Source organism: Paroedura picta, chromosome 9 (genome assembly GCF_049243985.1).
Source record: "Paroedura picta isolate Pp20150507F chromosome 9, Ppicta_v3.0, whole genome shotgun sequence".
NCBI classification, from domain to species: domain Eukaryota; kingdom Metazoa; phylum Chordata; class Lepidosauria; order Squamata; family Gekkonidae; genus Paroedura; species Paroedura picta.
The window spans coordinates 25,066,496-25,091,278 of NC_135377.1; the positions used below are offsets into that span (position 1 = coordinate 25,066,496).

At 40.3% G+C, this 24,783-nt stretch overlaps 1 protein-coding gene across 3 annotated transcripts in view; it reads left to right on the forward strand.

Moving 5' to 3' along the window:
* MMP16 (matrix metallopeptidase 16) overlaps nt 1–24,783 on the forward strand; it is a 187,437-nt gene that overhangs the window by 84,654 nt on the left and 78,000 nt on the right. For 2 of the 3 annotated variants that reach the window (XM_077351973.1, XM_077351975.1), the window contains exons 3-5: nt 4,398–4,412; nt 10,605–10,727; nt 23,942–24,246. In XM_077351973.1, coding sequence (XP_077208088.1) covers nt 4,398–4,412; nt 10,605–10,727; nt 23,942–24,246 — 443 coding nt within the window. The remainder of the gene's footprint in view (nt 1–4,397; nt 4,413–10,604; nt 10,728–23,941; nt 24,247–24,783) is intronic. The other variant, XM_077351974.1, reaches the window with a different exon arrangement.

Genomic DNA, 24,783 nt, shown 5'->3' on the forward strand with positions numbered 1-24,783 from the left:
AACTTATGAGCTGAAATGAAAAGGGGAATTCTGACAGAGCAGACTGTGCAGAAATGCTGCTTAAAGCAAGGTGAAAATAGTCAAATTGTAACCAAAGGTTGTAGGAATCCTTAGTTGTAGGAATAGGATCTCAGTTCAAAAGTTCAATGGAAGTAAAAAGTTTCTTATGCTTTACTTTCCTCAGTGTTTTGTTTTTATAATAAATAAACCTTTCTTGTTTGATTAACACTGCGGGTTGCATATGTGAGAGAAAGAACCACACACATAATTTACTAGCTCGTTTTATATTTTTTTAATATATTATTATTGGGTCTGGATGAATGGTGGCAGCGAGTCATTGGAACAATGTTGGATCCCCAGTCCCAGTAGTTCTGTGTGAGTGAGGACTGATTACTAGTCAGTCTGCTCTTTCAGCAGATGTCTCTGGAAGTGAGAGAGAGGACCTGAGGTGTGAGATGGGCATGACTGTAGAGTTTAAAATGGTGGTTCTCAACCTTCCTAATGCCACGACCCTTTAATACAGTTCCTCATGTTGTGGTAGCCCCCAACCATAAAATCATGAACAATGGATCTTAACGCCACTGGTCAGTTTCAGTTTAATTTTTGTGAAAGAAGTGTTCTTTCACAAAAATTAAACTGAAACTGACCAGTGGCGTGAAGATCCATTGTTCATGATTGTATATAAATTGGCTTTTCCCAGGGTTTCTCAGTTCAATTCTGCCTCTTTTCCCACCATCTTGCTCTTTTCTCATGCTCCAGACAGACGAATGCTCTATCTCGATCTACCAAGCAAGGCTGTTGTGTGGATGACGCCCCCCCCGGCTAAGCTGCTTGCCCTGCTGTGACCCCTGTGAAAGAGTTGTTGGACCCCTAAATGGATCCTGACCCACAGGTTGAGAACCACTGGTTTAAAAGAAACAAAATGTCTGGCAAGAGTGATGTCTTGCCCTATGTATAACCCAGACCCTGAATAACTGAGGTTGTAGGGAGTGATTGCCAAAGGGCCAAAATAGGGTTCTTCTGGCCAGCCCCAATGAATCACACTGAGAGAAAACCCTTTTTAAATATTTTTACTGCAGAAAAAATATAAACACAGGGAAATTCTCAAATCTGCGCAGAGAACAATAGGATTACATTGTGTTAAATACCCTTCTTTTGAGGGCAGGAAAAGATGAGGCCTTGCAGGGTGAGTCAATAGCCTGGGGTCTCTACCTCCCGCTCCACCTCTATGGAACACCCTACAGCCCTTATACCAGCCTTCCAAGAATTGCTGACAGGGATCGGGGTCTTTGCCTGGCATCAATCCAAGCCCTCAAGGTTTACAGATTGTAATGGTTTACTCATGCCTTCTAGCCTTGACACATAAGATAAGACCCACTTAACCCTACTCAAAACATTCCCTCCTCCGACTCATGGGAAGCTACATTCTGGAAGGGAACATCCTGCTCTGTTGATAACAACCGAGAGTCAAAAACAGTCAAACCAATATGCAGAACTATAGCCAATTTCCAATAACCGTAGGTTGCAGTCATTTTCTTTACCACCAGGCCATCAGGTGTAGAAGGCACTCTGGGTAAGTGGATGGAAAGCGTCACACACGGTGTTGTGCTGATGTGGCAGGGATGACTTTTAAGACTTTGCTTGAGTTCCCTGACTTTTGGCTTTTTCAAAAAGCAACAGTAGCAGTTTCCTTCAGCTTCATCATCTTTGGAGTGACTGCTGAGTTTGCCTTCAGTAAATTAACTTGGCAGCAGTTTGCTGGGAGAATTCTATGTACAGCCATTGAGCACCATTGGAGAGAAGATGGTGCCTTTAACTGAGGGGGGATCAGGGAGCAGCAGTGGAGACACCAAAGCTAAGGCTGCAGCACTGAGTTTTTGACTGGCTAGCAGAACCTGGAATGGTGATGCCATTACTTGACAGCATCTTTTGCTACTATCCAGTCCAACCTGGACACCTGCATGATGCTGCAGCCTCTGTTGCCATCTCCTCCCATCCAACTCATTGTCCAAATGTTAAGCTTGTTGCAGGGGCCCTGGAACCTGGGAAGAACTTGTAAAAGGTCTGTGGCCAAAACAATGGCTGTTTTAAAGAATGGGTTGGCTTCACGTAGGATGATATAATGATTCTTTGTATCTAAAAAATGGATATGTTTTGGGCATCTTACACACACAATCGATATTGCTTGTATTGTATATTTCCTACATGGGACTGTTTGCTGCATAGGGAATTTTGTCTTTAGTGAAGCAGTTCTAGTAGAGATGAGCATTATTATCCAGTATTGATTCCCTATTAAAAAGGAATAGGTACTATGGGGAATGACGTTACCATCAATAAACTATGCTTTGTACACAAGTATACATAAGAAGTTTGTACAAATGCAACAAAGAAGAAAGGTAAGAACATTAAGAATAGATGAAAAACTGTGAAAAGCATATATTAAGAATGGTTAATTTAAATTTGAGTCTATTTTTCAGTAAAGGCAAAGTGCAATAAATGAATTTGTAGTCTGTGTAAAGAATTGCAGTATCAGGATTAACAGTAGTAGCATATGCAGAAGTTTCAGGTATTAATGGTTAATGCCTTTCATTATAGCAGTTTTGACATACATCACAGTTGGGACTCAGAAACTATTATTTAAAACTAAAACTAAGGCTAGAGAGATGTGTTGTGCAGTTGCTTGACAAAAATTGACCACTGCAGTCTGCAGTTTAAAAGCAAGCCCAGTGTATGGGAAGGTTATGGGAGACTGTCGTTTTTTATTATTATTCTCAAGGATAATTTCAGTTCCTTTTAGAAGTTCTTTTGATTATAAATAGTTCTGGTGAGATGAAAGGATATTGAATGAAACAAGGAATATTGATTGCCTACCTGTGGATTTTATATTCCATGCTAAATCCTTCTCTTGAGCACAAAGCTCTTTACAACGTAAATGATATTCTTTACAAAAATATCAAATGCTCAGCAAAGCTGGGAAGCTCTTCTCAATCATGGCTTTGAAGCTAAGGGCTGAAAAGGGGCTGTTTGGATCATTACAGCCTTAGTCTGTGTCTGTATTATCAAGGAAGAAAATGTTGTTAAATACTGATTTGTCACTGATTTCGTTTGTAGGCCTTGTCCATGAAATTTCTAGATCTGGTAAGGAAATACCTGGAGTTTTGGAGATGGAAGTTAGGGAGGGTGCGGCTTGAAAAGGGATGGACATCAATGGGTATAATGCCATAGTCCCCCTTTCATGGTGGCCATTTGCTTCATGGGTCAGCCAGGTTTCAGTGATAGTGAGGACTCCTCAGAAGAGGAAATGGCCAACAAGCTAGACTAGAGGTGTAAGAAGCTGTCAGACAAGAGTAGGAGATACAAGCATGCCAAAATTCACCTAGATCTTCCTCCCAGTCTAGGTAAATCCCTTCCCACCTCCCTCCTGGCAACCATAAGGTGGGCTGATCTCTGTTACTTGAAGATCTGCTATAATCCCAGGAGCTCTCTAACCATCACCTGTAGGCAGGCAACATATAGTTGAGAAGATAGGAACTATAATGCAATAGAGAGAAAAGGAGTGAGAGCCAGTGTGTGGTAGTGCTGCTTTAGTGTGTTGGAATAGAATCTGATAGGCCCAGGTTCAAATTTTAGTCTGTTTCTCTCAGTTTAACCTATCTGACAGAGATGTTGTGAGGATAAAATAGGAGAGGGACAAATGATTGGCTACTTCATGCCTTCACTGTGAGTAAATTAACCTGAGCATGTCTTTAGCAGCTGTTGAAGGTAATCAAGGTTCACAAGCATGACTAGCAGCCTGCTTCAGTTCCTGGTTTCTGTTCCCTAGTTGGCCTTAATCACAATCATTGCCAGTGCCCACATATTAATTGCAGCTAAGTCAGCATTCTGAACAATTCAGCTTAGCCCAAGATCATCAGAGTCAGCCATGGTTAGAACTTAGATGGGAGACCATAAAGAAGTCCAGGATAGCTATGCATAGTCAAGTTATAGCAAGCCACCTCTGTTCATCTCTTGACTAGAATGCCCTGTGGATTGGGTTGCCATGGGTTGGTTGTAATTTGAAGGCACATTCTTCTAAGGAGGAATTCTGGAGAAAGGATGAGATGGGAGAGGTAGCTGCAGCTCTGCGTCTTACCACTAGTCTCTTGGCTGTGCTTGAAAGAGGCTTTTCTGCTAGATCTTCAGTGTGTATTAAAACTGGTTGAATTAATACCAGTTCAGATAACTGAAGGTCATTACACTATAAAAAAAAAAACCTGCATTTTGAACTGAAATTTTACTGTGCTCCAGTGGCAGATTTTCTATGTGCACCTGTGTAATGTTTGTGTATCGAATATTTCTAACACAGTATATAATAGTTCTGTTTCTGCTTTATCCCTTGCCTCTTTCATTTGATGTAGTGATATCACCTTGAGGTGAGAGCATCTGTCTTTTTGTTGTTTGCTTATTGCCGTGTGTTGGAGTGCTTGTCCTTGGTTGCACTGCTTTGTGCAGTTTAAATGCATGGAAATTGCATGTGAGCCTGATGTTTGTGCAGGTGAAAATATCGACTCCCAGCAGATTATGGTGATATATGTTCTTTTGGTAACTTTAAAGCACACCTGCTCTAACCGGCTGTACAGGAGATAAACAATTGTACAAATGGGTGAAGAGAAAAAATCTTAATATTTTATAGAGACTTCAAGAAGAGAACAAATGCTCTGCATGTTCTTAATGATCATAAACTCCTGGTTGCGGTGGAAATAGATCTGTACTTAACATTAAAAAAAACAATCCTTTTGGTAACAGCAAGTTCATCTACATTTAAAAATTTAAAATCGTATTCACTTAGCATTAGACATCAAATGTGTCCATTAACACAAACAAGGCCCACTAAAGCCAGATTATTAATCTACTCCAGATCCAGAGTTATAGGTTCTGCAAGGATGTCTGCCAGGTTTTGATGGTTGTGCTACAGTGAAAGCTGGAACTAGGCATGGTTACTCAGTTGACTAATGCTGCAATCCTAACCAAAATTATACCTCTTAAAATTCATGGATCATTGATTATTTACACCTTCACATTCTGGGAGGGGAAGGTGACTATAAGTCACTTCAGAACTCTTAGGGGTTAGATATAAAAACAAAATTTTCATCTGCTTCATCATCGTCATCATCATCCAGTCCCATGCTGGATAAACCTAAAGCTTCCATGAGAAGTATCTGTCCAGCCACTGCTTAAAGACTGACAGTGAGGGGGAGCTTACCCCCTCTTTAGCCAGCCTATTTCACAACTGAACTACTATGACTATGAAACATTCTTCCTGATAACTAGCCAGTAGCATTGGGCACATAGTTTAAACCCATTACTGTGGATGCCATCATCTGCTGTTAACAGGAACTGATCCCTGCCTTCCTCTGACAACCTATCAAATACTTAAAGAGCAATCACATCCCCTCAACTTCCTCTTCTTCAGGCTAAGCATTCCCAAGTCCTTCAGCGTTTCCTCCTGGGGTTTTGTCTCCAGGCCCTGGATCATCCTTGTTGTTCTCCTCTTCACCCACTCAATTTTGTCCACATCCTTTTTGAAGTGAGGCTCCAGAACTGCTCATAGTACTCCAGATTGATTTAGAAATTGGTGGTTTGTATCCCAGTGCTTCTGTAAGGTCACAGAGAGAAAACATCCCCAGCTTTGCTACCAGAGATCTTTTTTTTAAATTGGAGCTTCCAGGAATTGGAACTTTGAACTTATGCACTCAATACATGCATCCTGTCACTGAGCAATGGTCTGTTCCTGCACCAGGCCTTGCAATTCCTTAAATGTGGTCTGCACATTTCTGTGAAGGGAAGGACTTGTGGTAGGTTGGTTTTTGAAGGTAGCCAATTTTCTTCTAATTTACAAGAAGGCTTGTAAATTTTTGAACATTCTTCAAGCATATGGCATATTGCACATACAAGAAGATAAAGTATATTATTGGGAAAGCATTTCCATGGCTCATTTAACTATGCCATGCCATTTCCTTTTGGCACAAGATTAATGGTCAGAATGCACACCTAATATTGTCTGCATCCAATTGAACCCTTGCATGATTATTACTGTAAATCTGCTATTGTCTGCTAAAGAAAGGTTTTGTTTTCTTTAGCACATGAATGGCTCCTATAGAACACTTGCTTTAAATTGGATGCCTGTTCTTATCTCAGGAAGCATACATGGATTCTTTTGTGGCAGCCCCCAAAGCCTTTTCTTCCATCTGTTTTCACTAATGTTGAGGTAAAAAGCTTCTGGTGGACCCAAGAAAAGATTGTTGTCTCTGTACTTTGGAAGCTGATTCAGAACTTCTAGTGTTAAGCTGATAATGTGATGGGCCACATGGGTTCATTCAGGTATGCTGCAGAGCCTGCCCTCATTTAAGAGCTTGCAAATGCAGAAGAATACTTTATATTATTTGCTGAAAATAATTAGCTTAGCAACAGAAAAGGGCTTGTATTTGTCAGCCAGTAAAACCTCCCCTCATTAGTTCAGGTACACTGAATACTGTGATCTCTCCCCAAGAGCACAGTGAACAAATGAGGTATTGCTAGATGCTTGACATTTGAAAGAGTGGGAAAGACCTATTTTTAACTAGTCCTAGTACAGACTAAGAAATGGTAGTTTATGTCTAAGTAATCCGCATCATTAGTAGTGTTCCGCAAATAGGCAAAAATATATTTCACGTTAATGGTTTCTTCAGAAAAAGGAATGAATTTGATTTGCTTATGGTCCACTCTAGCCTCATAATTATGCAAGAATTAGGCCTGTCAGGCATCCTGCAATGGTGGGAGGCCATCTGCTGATAGCTGTTGTGGCTTGCCACTGCTCCAGCCCTGCCAAATTGTCAGTTCCAGAGACAATCTGGAAGTGACGATGGGTAGTTCTAGGAATCACTGGAAACTACCACAGAGCTTTGGTGATTAGGAGCTACCCATTGACACTTCGAGACTGTGCTTGAAAGTGATGTCATGACATTGCCCATGTCACCAAAATTACATGCTCCTCCCATGTCCCCACTCCCCTTCTGCTGGTTGCCAGGCTTGGACTGGAAACCATAGTAAGAAATAAAGAGTGGCTGAAGGAAATGAAGCCCGTCATAAATTAATCTGAAGATCACCTGTAAAAGTGACTTGCAGAAATAAATCTGCCAAACATGTATGTTGAATGAACCAATTTCCGTAGGCTCTTTCCTTAGTCTTCTAGAACAACTCTCTCTTCTGAAGTTACCCATAGACACGCATCAATATAGATACTGTAATACACTCTAATGCTGCAGGGATGCATATTTCATTAGTTACATAGAGATGGTTACACGATTTCCCCTATGCACAGAATTTGTACCAAATTTATTTAAAATAAATATTTGGAAAGTTGCAGAGGGAATCGCTCTGCTCCTGTTCATAAGGCTGCTAATTAGGGCTATTTCTTTGTAAAAAGAGACTAATGAGGAGCTCAAATATGTCAGAATTCTGGACAAAACAAGCTCTCTGATTTTGGATTGTGGAGGAAATGAAATGGTGGTTATTCAGACCATCTGACTGGAAAGAGGCACCTAAATTCAAAGGCCAAAACACAGCATTGGCTTTGGGATGTATAAGCCCATTATATTCAGCTCTGTGTCAATTTGTGCCCAAAGCATGACTGCTACAGAATCTGGTGGTTGGTTGTTTACATGGTGATGCTGCTGTCAGGAACTATACTAAAGGATGTTAATGAAGGTAAATGCACTTCCCTAGAATTAGAGTTGCCACATTTTATGTAAGCAAATTATGTGCAGCCCAGTTCGTGGCAGTCATTATCTGTGTTACTGTGGCAAAATGAGTCTGAGATCAGGGAATTATTGTGATCAAGATTAATATTGGTAATTTACCCCCACCCCCACCCCATCTCACCCCCAAAAAAGGAATTGGAAACCAGGCCCCTAGTGACTAAAGATCCCTAGGAATGGGCACAAACCAGCTAAAAAACTAAAGTTCATCATGAATGTTCATAGTACATGAATCAGTGAACTGAAGAATCACTGCAAGCTTCCACAGTTTTTGATACAGTTTGTGGCAGTTCTTCATGAGAAACAGCTTAAAAACTTGAAAGGAAGCTGAAAACTGCCACTTGGCTGTAGCTTTTCATGAGAAACAGAAAGCAGGGTTTAAATGGCTTAAAGCCATTTTAACCAATGGCTTAGAGCCATTTAAACCAAACAGCTGACAGTCCCTGCCACTCAGCTGTTTGAAAACCCATTTTCTGCTCCCATTAAAAACCCACAGGGATTTTAAAACTTGAAATGGCTCACAAATGGCTACAAACCAGTTTGGTTTGTGAACCGGCATTTCAGATCATCATCCAATTCATGGTTCAGCCAATTCATCGTTCAGCCACAAACCAAACCATAGCTACTATTGATTCACTAATAATTTTTATTCTTTTTATTCAAATTCTTCCATATTCCTTGAGATTCTGAATGACCTGATCTTGTTTGAAGAATATTACAGATGCATTAGAAGTATGCCACACCTTCTGTTTATTGTTTTATTTTACTTTGCTTGCATCACTGGTGACAAGTATTTTGCCACAGATTTTGTTTTCTGGGTTTTCCTCCTTTATACATTACTGTTGCACTCAAGGACACATGCCACATTTTAATCAGTGTGCACAAAGAGGACCCTTGCTATGACTGCAGGATCATAGGTGCTGTGGTTTAATCATTATAGAGTTTTGATTAGGGATCATGTACATATGTGCTTGTTGGTAGCTTCAAAGAAAAAGAATGCCAAATTGAAAAGATGTGACATTTATGTCAAAATGAATGTTAAAATTTGAAAGTGAGACCAAAACCAAAATAGGTTACGGTACAGAGTGAATCTGTGACATGATAATGAAATGGAAGAAATAAAACTACTCAAGACAACTCAATAAACATTGGATTGGATCTTAGGTACTGCCCCATAGAAGGCATTGGTGAAGGTAGATTTTTCTTTCCCTCCCCAGAAGTCCTTCATGATCCTAAAAAGGTTATTCTTGGGTTTGGGTGGGATCCATATAGACAAAACAACATGCAACACAATTGGTTATATTGAGTAAGGGGAAATGGGCAAAATCACTCTTCCTGCCTCTTCTGCTATCAGTGTTTCCTCTGGCATAAGAGGTAGACAATGGAGTTACGCGTATTTTTCTCTCTATGCCTGCTGGTCTTTACCAGTGCTGGACCGACTTCCAGCATTGCCTTTCCAAGACTTAGGGATGGCTTCTGGGAAAATGAAAGCAGGAAAGATTCACTTCTACCAGCCATTTCTATATGTTCTGTATAGGATCTAACCTATTATCTTGTCACAAAACTGTCTACTTTTATTGAGGGTTTGGTTGTCCCTCTCCCCACAACTACTGCTTTCTCCCAAAGCCAGAGGGATGGACCAGAACCAGTGGGATGAAATTAATACAAAATAAATTCTGTCTAAACATCCGGAAGAAGTTCCTGACAGTTAGAACAGTTTCTTAGTGGAACAGACTTCCTCGGGAGGTGGTGGGTTCTCCATCTTTGGACATTTTTAAACAGAGGCTGGATCTGACAGAGAGGCTGATTCTGTGAAGGTTTAAGGAGGTGGCAGGTTACAGTGGATGAGCAATAGGGTTGTGAGTGTCCTGCATGGTGCAGGGGGTTGGACTAGATGACCTAGGAGGTGCCTTCCAACTCTGTGATTCTGTGATTCAAAGCTTTACTTTTTATGAAACCTTCTGTTTTGACTGATTCTGGACAGCTCTGATTTAGGTATGTGTGTAAATATAAGAAGCCTTAGGCATCTAGTTAGTTTTCCTATAGCGGGTCATTTAATTCCTGGCAAGAGGTACACTTTAGCAATATCTTTGCTTCATTAGGGACTAGTACTCAAGTAATACTATTAGAGAACCTTTATTTCCATTTCATCCTTTTATTATAAGCAACATTGACTAACTCTAACTCATACCATCCATTACTGCTCAATAGATAATTAAAGGAGGGCTATTACAAGAGTCCATTAAAATACACTACCTGAAAGTAAGCATGCCACAAGCAAGAAACCCCTTCTAAGAAGACCCTCCAAGACCTTTTCTGCATGTGAGATTTCCCACAGCTCAGAGCTTACCTAGGCCAGATCTGTTTCAGGTGTACAGAAACATCCCCCATGATGGTCAGGATCAGCCACTATCTATATTCCCAGCCATATCCATGACAATACTGGTTTTGAAATTGAAGGAGAAGCTAATGTAACTTAAAATTTACACCCTTTGTTTCTTTTGCTGAACATATCAACAGGTTGTCTCCCTTTTGCACAGAGTTCCCAAAAGATTCACACAAGTTATATAGGGGGCAATTCTGCCTACAATTCTGTTTTTCTGCATCTTCCTGCCTCTGGATCAGGGTATCTGTGGCCTCTTCTTTATAATTGCTAATCTGAAACTATGTGAAAAAGATGTGAAAACGAATGGGGGGCGGGTACTGTGTCCTTTATGAGAAAAGATAGAACAGTGATTATTTATTGTTAATTCAGTGGGCTAGCATTGGTCAGCAGGTTTAAAATATTGTCCTTGCGAGCTGCTGATTTCTTCCTTTATTTATTTCAAGTTGGATGAAGAAACCTCGCTGCGGTGTGCCCGACCAGACAAGAGGCAGCTCTAGATTTAATATTCGTCGAAAACGATACGCATTAACAGGACAGAAGTGGCAGCATAAACATATAACTTACAGGTAATCAAAGCAAAACTGTGACCCCTTTCACTTATAAGCATTTCACATGTTTTACAAAAGAAAAAGGACAGTCCTGGTGTTGAGATATGATTTGGTAAAGACCAGAGGTTGGCATGCAACCTGAAAATATATTGGGTATCCAGTATTGGAGTTCGTGGATGCTTCTCCGCTGCAAAAGCATGGAATGATTTTCTTGAATTCATATGTTCTGTATTAATGTAAAATGTTCTTTGAAGCTTTCAGTATCATATTGCATCCCTACTAACCCTTTGGCAACTTTTATGGAAACAACTGATCGCAAAACAGAGGAGACCTAATGATACAAAGGAGTTCTTTAATTTTAATATGTAAATCATTGTGAGAATACGTGTTGTATACCTTGAGATGCCTTCATGTATACCAACTTCAAATTTAGATTTGATTAAGAGCAGGCGAGTGCCTGACCAAAGATTTTCATGCCAGCACATGACTGAGCAAGTCAGAGCTTAAGTAAATTTATCTTGGTTTTAAGAATGTAATGCACAGTGGCAATTATGAGGCCAGATAATCTGGGCTTGAAGAATGAAATCCAGTTTGAAATAGCAGCAGTGGGAGAGAAATTGTGCATTAAAATATCCAAGTATGTAAGCATGAGACCATGAATTTGTGGATAACCATATACTTTCTTTTAAAGCCTGGCATCTGTACATAATTAGAAGCTTCAGTTGGAAGTCTGAGAAATACTTTGCGTCATCACAGAAAACAAGAGATAACTGTATTTTTTTTTCTAATACAACGTCAATACTTATCTGGAAATGCTGTGTTGTGAACTAAAGAGGGGTTTTTTAAATCCTCTATGAGGATTTACAAATGTGTTTCTTCTGTTCCATAATTTATATATATATATATGCTCCAGTATCAGTATGCTTCCCATTCATTCCAGTGTGGACAACAATTTTCTATCTAGTTCTCTCCATGACCAGGCCTGTTCCCTCCATTGGCATGCATAGTAAAGCCCTTGAAGGCAAAGTGGCTCTATATACCAACAGTCCCCAACCTCCGGTCCAGAGACCGGGACCGATCCGTGGATCAGTCGATACTGGGCCGCGGCTCCTCTTTGTCCTCCTCCCCAGCTGCTGCCTCAGGGGCTGCCCTGCCACTCTGCTGCTGGCTTAGTTTTGGTGGTCTCCAGCAGCTACTACCCTCTTGGCGTGGTACTGTGCAGTTGCTGCTGGCCGCGCCCCCTAGCAGGCGGTGGGAAGTCAGAGGCGCCGGCGGGAAAACAAGTTGAGCAGGGGCTCAGGCGGCAGCGGTGACGTCCCTCGGCAAAAGACTACCCCCCCCCCGGGCTGCAGTAAAATTGTCAAGTATTGACCGGTCCCTGGTAATAAAAAGGTTGGGGACCACTGCTATATACAATCCATGGCCATCCTCTTAATACCTACAAAGAACTGCTGGATCTGTGCATCTAGTGTTATATGGCAACTTTTTAAATGTTCTGTTTAAGATCCTTCCTTTTGTTATAATTTTTTTCCACTCCACTGATTTCTTAAGCTACATTATGAAAGCACACGTTTTATAGAGATAGATTCAGGTGGGTAGCCATGTTAGTCTGAGGCAGCAGAACAAAGTTTGAGTGCAATGGCACCTTTAAGACCAACAAAGATTTACTCAAGGCATGAGCTTTCATGTGGAAGCACACTTCTTCAAATGCTTTTTCAGGCATTGCAAGAAGTGTGCTGTGCGCAAGGAAGCTCATACCTTGCATAAAACTTCATTGGCCCAAGTAGTATTGGTGCCACTGGACTGAATTTTGCTTTGTTTTATAGAGAGATCGGATCCAGCCAGTTTTTCTGCTGCTGAAAAGGAGAGGATGGTTCTCTTTTGTGCTAGGAATTGTGGCATCTGCATGGACAAAAAGCATGCACATTGTGGGCTGTACTGAGGTAGAAAATTGGGAGAGACTGAGTGAATAATCCAGTTGGATACAACCCATCATCAAACTACTTTGTTACCCAGAAGAATGATCTCCCCACTCAGTGAATCAATTTTTCATTTATGGATGTACAAATGAAGTAGCCATGTAAGGACTATTGAACTTTGAACTCAGAAATAGAATTGTTTGTTCAATCACCCTCACTATGAGTTTGATCCAATGGCTCCTTTAACACCCTCCTTTTCATCAAGTCTTCCTCCAACCAAGAAAGATATATATTTTTTCCATCAGAGAAAGTCATTCTCTGCACTGAAGAGGAAAATAAGGGAAAGGATGAAATAAGTATTTTTTTTCCTGAGAGCAGCTTTGCTGAATTAGAAGAAAGAAGACAGGGTCATTTCCCTCCACAGTGCTGCTCCTAGTCTACATAGCTGTTAGTCCATATGGGATTCACAAGCGCAGGAATCAACTTGTAGAGAGAAAGAACTATGTGTGTGAGAGTGTAAATAAGGGTGGCATGTGCATCGATCAGCAACTTCTGACAGGTTGTTGGACCAGAGTCAGAGTGGGTCATTTTCTGTACCAAGAATTCAGCCCAATAGTGTTCATCTGGTCACAGGGTTAATTTCCGTTTCCAGACAAGATTAGCGCTGATCCACAGCGGTGCCCAGCCTGGCACTATGCAGGCTCTCATTCACCCCATGCTAAAAGAACACACATGATCTTGCCATGGGGCAAATGAGGGGCTGTGTCAGGCCAGGCCTGGGACTGCCCCGGACTGGTGACAACATCTTTTGGAAGTGGAAATTAGCCCTGTGACTGGACGAGCCCTGCACAGAACTGGATGCCTAGTGCAGAAATGGTCTGTGTAGTATCTCATCATTCTACTCAGACAACAATATTATAGTCTTTGGTGCAAGCAACCTTCTGCCAGTAAAGCCTCCAAGGAAGGCTTCTTGTACATAAAGAATTGCTGCTAGTATCTGAACAGAGTGGCAGGATACAACCCATTGTCCTCAGCAATCCTTAAAATAGCAGTATGAGACCATTTTGCAACTATGGATTATTATAATTTATTGCTGTGACCTAGATAGACAAGCTACCTCAATCTTGTTAGTTGTCAGAAGCTTAACAGAGTGAGCCCTGTTTAGTATTTGGATGGGAGACCCCCTCTCCCCCAAGCAAACCCAGGCTTACTAAGCAGAGGCAAGCAATGGCAAACCACTTCTGAATGTCTCTTGTTTTGAAAACCCCATGGAGGTGCCACAAGTTGGCTGTGACTTGATGACACTTTCTACCACGCCCACAATGTAGAACTTTCATGCTAGCTTTATTAATGTAGTTTACTCACACCAAGCACTGATGGTTGGGCAGGCTGTATATTCTTAGATGTTATTCTGTCTCCTGTTCAACAGTATTTTCCTTTAAAGCTGCTTTCTGTTCCCGTTGCTTATCCATAATGATTCAAATGATTTATAATCTCTTGAGTGATTTAGAACTCAGTTAGGATCTGTTCCCAGTGTGCACTTATCAACATTATATTCCATCTTCCATTTTATTGCCCAGTCACCTCATTGTGAGAGAAAGTGCTACATTCTTGCTGCGTGCTTTGGCTGTATGCCTTTGGAATTATTTTGTCTCATCAGCGGATTTGGAAGACTCACATACTGTCCACACCAGAAAATGTGAATTAATATGATAAATGGCACCAATTCCTGGAGCACCTTTCTGTGCCACTCATGCTGTTGTCAAAGATTATTTTTCCTTCCCTATGAAAATCCCCTGCATCATGAGTGTGCCTTGTACAGAATAGCTTTCTTAATGGATATATGATCAATAATACAAAGAACGATGTTAAGACTTTGATAGTCCTCGTATTGCAGCCATTCTTCAAACTATGAGGCAGGCTTCTGTTGTGAGTGTGGGAAGTTAACATAAGAAGAGTCCTGCTGGATCAGACTGATGGTCTATCTTCTTCCCATCAATGGCCAGACAGAGGTCTCCAGGGACCCTACAAGTATCATAAAAGGGCAGCTGCCCTTCCTCTTTTATATGCCTGCAGTATCTAGTATACTGGAACTGAAAGTCCATTTAGCTAGCATTGATTTATTACATGTTTGTCTCTTCTTTTCTCCAAAGGACTCACTGCAATCAATCAATTTTAGGGCCATGTTATATCTGTGGTTCATATTATGCCTAGCTTCAACTCTGTACCCTCTCCCAGTCTACATTACTAAATAGAACAATCAAGATGCTAGTGGGGCAGGCGCCATTGCATTTATGAATTCAGCATAGCTGTTTATTTGAAAGCATGTCTTCAAATGAGCTGTGCTAAGTCTAGGGTACTTCGCATCACAGTTTTTCTGCTGGAGAACTTTGCATCTAGGAAGTACCATCGGGTGTGCACATGTGTTAAAATGTGCTTGTGCACTTGGCTGTGGTTTCCTGGCACATGCAAATGTATACATATACAATCAACCCATAAAATATTTAAACATAAATCAAATTAATATACAATGTATATTAACTACAACAAAAGACAGTTCTTTCCAACAAAAGAAAATGAATGGGAAACCTGAATAAGTAGTCTTGGGCCTGTATCTGGAAATATGAAGTATTAATGAGCAACTATGGGGAGAATATTATACAATATGATGATGATGGCAGTAATAATTCCATAGAAAACAAGTTCTCTCGGGGTTCCATATACTTTGACCAATGTTAATGGCCTCTGTATAAGATCTCTCTTCTCAGGCAGCTTTATAAAAAAGCAGGTGGTCCTCTGCATATTGTGGTCTCATATATGCCTTTCAATTTATAATGAAAACTTGTTCATGTAAAAGAATAACCAATAAGAAAAAGAGTTGGTTTTCATATGCTGCTTTTTTTCTACCAGGAGTCTCAAAGCAGCTTACAATTGCTGTCCCTTTCTTCTCCCCACAGCAGACATGCTGGGAGGTAGGTGATGATGAGAGAGCCCTGATATTACTGCCTGTTCAGAACAGCTCTACCAGTGCTGTGATGAGCCCAAGGTCACCCAGCTGGCTGCATGTGGAGGAGCAGGGAATCAAATTTGGCTTGCAGATTAGAAGCTGCCATTCCTAACCAAGTTGGCTCAGTGAATAAATGGTGCTGGGTTGTCAGTGTTAAACACCAGACATATGTTGTGCTACTGTATTTTTCACTAATATAAGTTTCCAAGTAGCATTCAAAGGTAGATCTACTTTAACACTCTGGTGTAAAATTAAAGATGAATGTTGTGCAAAAGACAGCCTCACATTATAATTGGGGATGGACATGAACCAGGAATGTAGTTTGTGACAGCATGGTGAGTGGTGTGCCCAGTTCACCAGTCAAAAACTGTCACAAACTTTTATGTACTAAATGATCCATTTCTGTTTGTATGGTTTGTGACATGGTACAATGTCCCCACTGGCAAGCTAGGAATACCAAATTGGCAGAGGATCTCAAGCTGACTCTACTTTAACTACCCTCCGTGCCTGGGAAAGATTGGATTTATAGTGTCCAAGTTATGGCCCCCAAAAGAAGGTGCTCTCATCTTCCAATGATTCTAGTAGAAGAAAAAAGCAAGGACAAGGCAATAGAAACTCAGCAGAAAAGTATCAAAGCCCCAGAGAATGTCTGCAGAAATTGAAGGTGGGGGGGATTTTTGCAAGCCCAGAACCACCAGTGCAGCTGTGGCAGTGCAACCCTAGCAGGACTAAGGTCAAGTCAAAGAATCTCTGGAATAGAAATTGAAGGGGGGAGGATTTTTTGCAAGCAGTACCAGTTGTAATATACTAGTTCTCAACAGAACCAGTGCCATTGTGCCAATGCCAGCTTAACAGAATGGATGTGAAGTACACTTCAAGCAAGGGGAATGAAACTCCAGCAGAACCAGTGCAATGTACTAATCCCAGCAGAACCAAGTGCCACTGCGGCAATGTGAAGTACATATTTGTGATCCAAGCAATGGGGGTTGCAAGACCAGCACGACCAGTTACCATTTGTATAATACCCTTAAGAACCCAGGAACACTGACATTGCAAACTTGAAAGTCCTGATCTCAAAGCACAGAGTCACAAATCCAAGTAAGGGGGGTGAGATTTTGCAAGCTTTGTGTTGTAAAATGGGAAGGGAACACTGGGGAAGGGCAGGAGAAACCCTCTTAAAACTGACATGATTAGTTTGAAACTCTCACCAGTGTTTCCAAAGCTGGAGAATTTCTCCCTTCCCATTGTTTTGAAATTTGGTAAACATTTTATTTGAGTGGAGTATGAATGTATCCATTCATGAACTGGCATGAACCTCCACAAACTATATGAATGTTCATGGGAAATTTGTGCCAGTTGACCTGTCACAAACTTCAGTGTGTGATCCATGAAGTGGCCAAAATTAATTAGGGACCGGTTCATGAGCCGGTTTGTGCACATCCCTGATAATCCATTGCAGTAATTTACAGCATATTGGAGCAGAGCATTGAAATTCTTGTTCAGTTTTTGCCTTCGCCAACTGAGACTAAGCCATCTATCACCAACAGCTTCAGCTTGAAATGGTGACCTGTTTTATGGACTAAACAGCTGAGGTTATGCTACCTATTTGCAGGTGAAATTTATTATTAAATTTGCTGTTTCATAAACACGCACAGTTGGTAACCTACCATTACTCAAAGGGTGAGAAATATAATTTTCATTCATTCCTTTTCTGTTTTTCCTCCTGCCCCTCTTTTCTTCATTCTTATCTCCCATGCCCCACCACCCCTTTCTGTTTTGTTCCCTCCCTCTGACCTAACTTTTTGGGAATTTCCTCCTTCAGTTGCTGTTTTCCAGTTAGCAGTTCCCACAGATTCATAGAATTTAGGGATAGATATTACTCATTCTAGAAGTGAACAGCCTTCTAGCATCTTATTTGTTGTCTGAACAAATTGCATAACAATGAAATTTATATGCCATGAAGGAATACCCTAGCCATGGTTGCAAAATGTTCACCTTCTGAAAGCAGTTACCAGACAGAAAATAGTGCTTCTTGTCACAAATAGCTATTTTGGACAGATTAGATATATGACTGTGGATGTTCAGGAACAACTGCATTTTAGACAAAAAGGCAGAATTGACAGAACGTGACTACTTAACAATTTACCTGTTTATTGAAAAAGGCACAAAACTATGTATGACTCCAATTCAGCCTTCTCTACATCTGTCATCAACAAGGCAGGCTCATCTATCATATGGAATTGTATATATGCTTAAAATTGTGCTCTTGTGTTATTACTATTAGAGTTCATGTATCAAAATGTCACTTTTTCCTGTTTGCAATTCAAAAATGTCCTCTGCTCAAGGACAACATCCTTAGTCCTAAAACAGAGAGTCAGATACTAGAAAAAGGGGTCACTACATCTAAGTGTTTGTAAAAAAAATTTATTGGAAGACAAATCTTTGTTATTACTGCTGTCCTTTCAACCTGATGATATTTAAATAGCATAGGTGCCTCCCAGCTATGAGACATGTAGTTCACTGTTAGCACTTTTTCTTAAAAATAGTACATGAGGCCACAACCACATTTGTAGTCAGTTGGGCTTTGCAGGAGTCTAGTGGAATTGAGATTTTATCTGTTGAATCGGATTAAGTCTGTAAATATTTCTCTTATTTACTCAACCAGCATGCATGCATACTTATAATCTACTTTTTCTCTGCATAGTGAATGAATGTTAAAGACCTTCTACACTTAACCTCCTGTAATCCTTTGGAGACGAATTGCCTTTTGCAATCTTATTTAAACCTTTTAGTAAATGTTAAAGTACCTATATACCATTTCCAGAATATTAGCTTCCTATGTCATTCTTGGTGGCTAGGGGACAAAAATGATGTGTCCTCAATTGAGAGTAGTCAGTTGGTCATAATTCATTTGGGCTCAGTTCCCATCTGGAAGTTTTCCATAGGTAAGATCTATGGCATAAAGGCATTCCTCCATGGTTTGTTTTCTATGTAGCATGGACAGAGCTGTACCATGTATATGGTAGCTTTCCCATGCTTCCCTCTCTGCAGCTCCCCAGATTTCATTCTCATGGAGTACTGGACCCGCCCCCCCCCCTTTCCAGGAAAACCATGGAAGTTGACGTAATGGGGCGGGGGGGGGGGAGTTGAGCTGTTGAAAATGTGTAAGAAGTGTCTACTGTAGGCAAACTCTGGAGTCCATCTGAAATGGACTTTACTGGTTTTGTTCAAATGGTGTTATCTGCTGATGAGGAGTAAGATGGGATCAGAATGTTCACAGCTGTGCTGATTTTGACTTCTATTTTGTTGTGAGTCTCCTTGGAGGCCTGGGTTGAGTCAAAAAGTAAGCTGGAAATGAATGAAACTAAATCATACGTAGCACTAAAACTGAGGAAGGAGAGCGGGAAGAAGATGGCACGGATGTTTTAGCTTCTAAGACTGCAGTGCTGCCTGTGATTACACAGTGCCCTTTGACACTGCTACTTCTAATAAGAGCCAGTGGCAGCCATTGCTCCTTTAAGCAGAAGTGGGGTTTGGAGAGCATCCAACAGCTTCACTTAATTCCGACATCTGAGTTATTATTTGTTGGATTACTGAAGTGGTCTGTATTATTTCATCACTCACTGCCATACTCGACACTGAGCAGTTTGATTTCATTTCTGAAAACTGCACTGGACTTAGCCAACTGTTACATATCCGTCTCATGGGAATCATTCCCCAATTTTGTTATGATATAGTTGCATATTCCAATAAAGAGGTTTAATTAATCCCTGATCTTGCAATGAGATCATCAGTAGATAGAGGTGCCCCAAGGCAGGTCTGCTACGGAATCCACCGTGAACAGCTTGGGAAGAGAAGGCAGCGTTTTTGTGAGATGCAAACGTAAAAACTCCATGCACATTTTTAGAAAGATGCCAAGCCCTATAATCAAACACACTTTTAGAACATCACACAGATGAATCATCCACGTTTTTATTCATGAACATATTTTCCGCTCTACCAAAACATTATATTCCGAGGAAATTTATATAACTGTTATATAACCAGATGCAATCTGAAATAATTCCTTTTGAAACCTTCTTGGAATATTTCTTCTGAAGCAGTTGAGTTGGTTATTTTTAAAGCCTGTAGCCTGTTTCTTTATGTATGACTATCAACAAGTGCTGATTATGGGCAAATAATCAGGTAAATAAATGGCAGTGTCACATACATATACACACACATTACTTCAGCGGTGAAGGAGCTGCAAGAATGTCACTGCTTCCCACAGCACCTGATGATGGTTTAAAGCTGCTTTAAAAACGCCATTAGCACTAGTTTTTGAAGATTTATAAAGGCATGGTGCAGTGGAGGTGATCAATGCCTCAATGAGACAAGGCCCAGTCCTGGGCCTTTTAAAGTAGCATAGCTAAAAAAACAATCCTCTTTGGCCTTAATAACTATTTTTACAGGCTTCAATTCACCATTCTTTACCCAGACTATATTGTATGCGGTGTCTTCATGGTTCTGAGAATATTGGATGAAACAATTTGCAGGTTTGGCTTGATCTATCACTACTGTTAGATGACCAATATACTAGCTGTGATCAGGAGTGCCTTTTTGCCCACTCAGTTTTTATACGAACTACAACCATTCTTGGAGATGACTGAACTTTTGGTTGAGGTCGACCAAACCACCGTTTCCAGTTGGCCCTCAAGCTTCCTCCCTCTACCACCAGCATTAATCGGTTGCCCACAGGGTCCAGTAAGAGTTGAGCTGAGGCTCTTACAATTTCTGTTATGGTATTATTGTTATGATCTTGTTAAATTATTATTGTTATAATATTACTGCTGTTACTGTTACCATGTGTTAATTGTATCCTTCCCTTCCTTTCTGTAAACCGCCCTGAGCCCTCGGGGAGGGCAGTATATAAATATAATAATAAATAAATAAAATAAAAATAAAACTGGCCACAGCTGTGCATGCCTGATAATTTCCAGGTTAGGCTATTGTAAGGTGGGACTCATTTTTAAAATTTCTCAAAAATACCACTGGTCCAGCCAACTTCCAGTTCATTGTTGAATATAATTCCGTGCTGGTCTTCACTTTCAAAGCCCAGATAAAACTAACCAGTAAACTTCTTAATCTAATGTTTAGAATGATCACCAATCATAGTTTAATTGTGCACCTGCCCAATTTCAGAGCTTCCCTTACCCCTCTGTAACTTTGGCTGCTCTTATTTTCTTTTACTCATCATCTCTGTTAGATTTTTTTTGATGTTAAATCTCATAATGTCTCATAATGGGTTCTGTGATCAGCACAGAAATAAGATATCTGCTTCCAAATGACATTAGGATGGGGTTTAAAATTTATTCTTGATCCTTCTTCTGCCCCTCAGGCTGCTCTTTGTAGCAAACAATGATCTGCCTGAGACCTGATGAGTAGTGTGAGAGATCCACTGTTTTTCCCCCCAGAGAAGAATTCCCCACAGTGTCCTTGAAGACTGAAAGCAGAATAGATTCCCCCCCATGGATTTGTGCTTGTGTAATCTTGAGATTCAAGGATCCCAGAAGAAACATGTTGAAGTGTCGCTATAGAAATAAGAAAGACAACAACCCCTTCGAAACTCTGGTTCTTTATCATGTGGTATGCTGGCGATGCCAGACCCACAGGTGGTTCAAATATCCTCAACAAGGGCTAGAGCTTGGTGGAACTTACTGCCAGATGACATTCAGCCTCTGTTCCACTAGGCTTTCCATTGAGGATAGCTGAGGACAATTTTCTATTAGCAGTGCCAGCTGTTTTTGTTTTGTTTTGTTTTTTATAGCCATCTAGGGTGTGGCTTGTTGTGTGTCCAATGATCATATTTTATTGTAATGCTGAGCTAACTAGGATGCTATTTTATGGATCGTAACAATAAAATGATGTTTTATAGATTGTTTAATTGAAAATTATGAACCGCCTTGAGTCCTGTGACCTAGAAGAGGTGGAAAGTATCATCAAGTTACAGTTGACTAATGGCAACCCAGTGGGGGTTTCAAGGCAAGAGCATTCAGAGGTGATAGGCCATTGCCTGCTGCCATGTCATGATCCTGGTATTCCTTGATGGCCTTCCATCCAAATACTGGCCAGAGCTGACTCTGCTTAGCTTCAGAGATCTGTTCAGATCGGGCTAGCCTGAGCTATCCAGGCCAGGTATTGATCAATAGGCGAGACGTGGAATTATTCTATTCTAATAAATATATTAGAAACAAAACCAGAAATAGAGAGAAAAATTATGATCTTCTCAAGATTACTTATTGTGTGCTAGAAAAGATCAAACTTAATTAGGCCAAAGCCAGAGGAATCAGCTCATCCGTATCCAAAAGACATGTTTCCTCTAGTACCATTGCATTACCTTATTCCAGTTTCACAGTGGAAACAGAGTCTTTCCTGTACACGGGCTTCAGGAAGAGAAAAATCTTTAAGACTAATCAAACCTTTAATAATAAATATGAGAAGATGCAGTTGTGAGAAGGTGTTGGTAAAATTACTAACACTTCCTTTAGAACAGTGGAGGAAGGTGGAGGTGTACTGGGTTGCTTCTTTGATACAAGAGGAAAAGTGAAGAGGAGGAAATTACTTGGCAAGTCATCTGTTGGTGAAGGGGTGGATCTGAAAAAGGAGCAGGATGAGGTTTGTGTATCTATGTTGCCTGTTAACTCTAACAAAGTATATTTATCTGATTGGCAAGAGTGACTCACATATGAACTTTTCCTTATTGTGGCCACTCCTAGTTTCTAAGGAACCATCCACTTTGAGAACCATGGTGGTATAAATGAGCTTAGCATTCAGTTAAAATGAGAAGGTTGACGTACTAGTGAACATTTACGGTTCTTAAAAATGGTATTTTCGGTTGTCATGCATATGACATTGTAAGATAAGATTTCTTTTTGGCATTTTAGGATACCCCCATGTTTTATCTCTCCAGGCCAGGTGGCCATGATATATCGCTGTTTGTTAGCACTACTTCTGTCATAATAACTACCTGACTGATGTTGGGCCCAGGAACATACTTGAATTGTGGACCCTGAATGGATTTCATCCTCATACTGTGGATTTTATTGTTTATGCACCTACCTATCTATGGATATAGTCTCCTGGTGCATTTTTCTCCTTATTTTATAAAAGATTCTACAGTTTTGCATGGCATTTGGATCCACAAATTTTTGGAAATTCTAATTTTTTTTCAGGTCCAATAGACCCAAGAAGAAAAATAGTGGTTTAAAAAAAAGCCTGTACAAATATGTGCTGGTGGGAATCTCTCAGTGGGGGCACTCCCGTGGCACAGCTGATCCTGTCCTGCAGGAGAAGCCAGTCTGCCATTCTCAGACTGTCTTCTGCAAGCTCTTTAAACTTTAAAGGGACTGCAGTACAAGCCCTGGCGATTTCCAAATATATATTGGATTTTTTGGAATCCCCCGCCACGCAGTCTTCCTGAGAGAATCTGGATATTTAGGATCCCAAAGTATATTTTCAGCTTGGGTAGGTTTGAACACATACCCTTAGCCAGCATACTTATATCACTTCTGGCTGCTCTAGCAGTTTTATACACCAGGCTCTACCCCTTCCATTCCTCTTATATATTTTATTGTTTGTTTCTATATAAATCATATGTCTGGTTTTGTTTTATTTAATAAATATGACTGTGTTTTAATACGGTAGTTCCTGTAAGAATATAGGTGGTTCAAATCTGTTATTTTTTAATTGCTTTTTTCCAGAATGTTGTCTTTTATTAGACCATTTTGTGTACTCAGCAAGTTAATATCCAAAAACTAACCTTAAAAGGAAATGGATAGATCCATGGCTGTTAGAAGTTTAGGCTGATTTCCATGCTTTCGTTCAGTACTTCTTGGGTTAGTTCATCATTTGATGCTACTCTGTTGTTAATTGGATCCACTGTGATATTAAAGTTTCATTTAAAGAGAAAACACAACTGTTTGATCACAGTGAACTGCAGTCAGTTAGCTGAATTAGCTGAATTAATTGTAATTTCAGACCAAGATGAAAACAGCCAGTAGTCGATTTATTTCTGTTTCCTGTTGCTTAGCATGGTTTCAAATGGCTTCTAGGAGGGCCGGGACAAATTCTTGGGCTGCTGTTGATCAAATAAATAAATCAAAATTAGATCTAGCACAGAGGTTTTCTTAGATGTGATAATTATTTACTTATTAGTTTCAAGTGGAATCACCTTCATTTTAAGAATAGTTCTCATTACCTCAAAAAATGTAGTTTTAGAATAAAGAATCATTCTAATAACCAGCTTATCTTTTTGTTTTTGTTTGCAGCATAAAGAACGTCACTCCCAAAGTAGGAGATGCTGAAACCCGTAAAGCCATTCGCCGTGCCTTTGATGTGTGGCAGAATGTAACCCCTCTGACATTTGAGGAAGTTCCTTACATTGAACTAGAGAATGGCAAGAGGGATGTGGATATTACAATCATTTTTGCATCAGGTTTCCATGGAGACAGCTCTCCCTTTGATGGGGAGGGAGGATTTTTGGCCCATGCTTATTTCCCCGGGCCAGGAATTGGGGGAGACACACATTTTGACTCAGATGAACCATGGACCTTGGGAAACCCTAATCATGATGGTAAGAACAAATAGCTATTTAAGCACTTGATTTGTGTACTATCTAAAGAGAACTGTAAGATGGCTTTGTATTTTTGTGCCCCCCTTGAAAATAATTAGAACAACTGTATCTTTCAAATGAAGCATCTGTTAATTTCCATGTAGTAGATAGTAGAGTGGTGAGAATGCTTCAGGCCCAACTTCTTTTCTGATAGAATTATTATTTTTATTTATTTACTTCATTTGTACCTCATCTTTCTCCCCAATGGGGCTCCAAATTGGTTTACACCATTCTCCATTCACTGTACTTACTTTGAAGCATAAAGTAACATTACACCACTTTATGAATGTAGATTATTATTTTGTTACTGGGGAGTGTCTCTGTTATTTTTTGAAAATCACGTTTATCAATGCAGTTAATAAAACATTGCTATTGAAAGGATACCTGGAAATAAATACAACATGATTTACTGATCATGGTAATAATAGCACTAGTATGGGATTTTACCCTCCCTCCCTCTTCTTGCATATTTGATAACTGTGATGCTGAAAATGTATG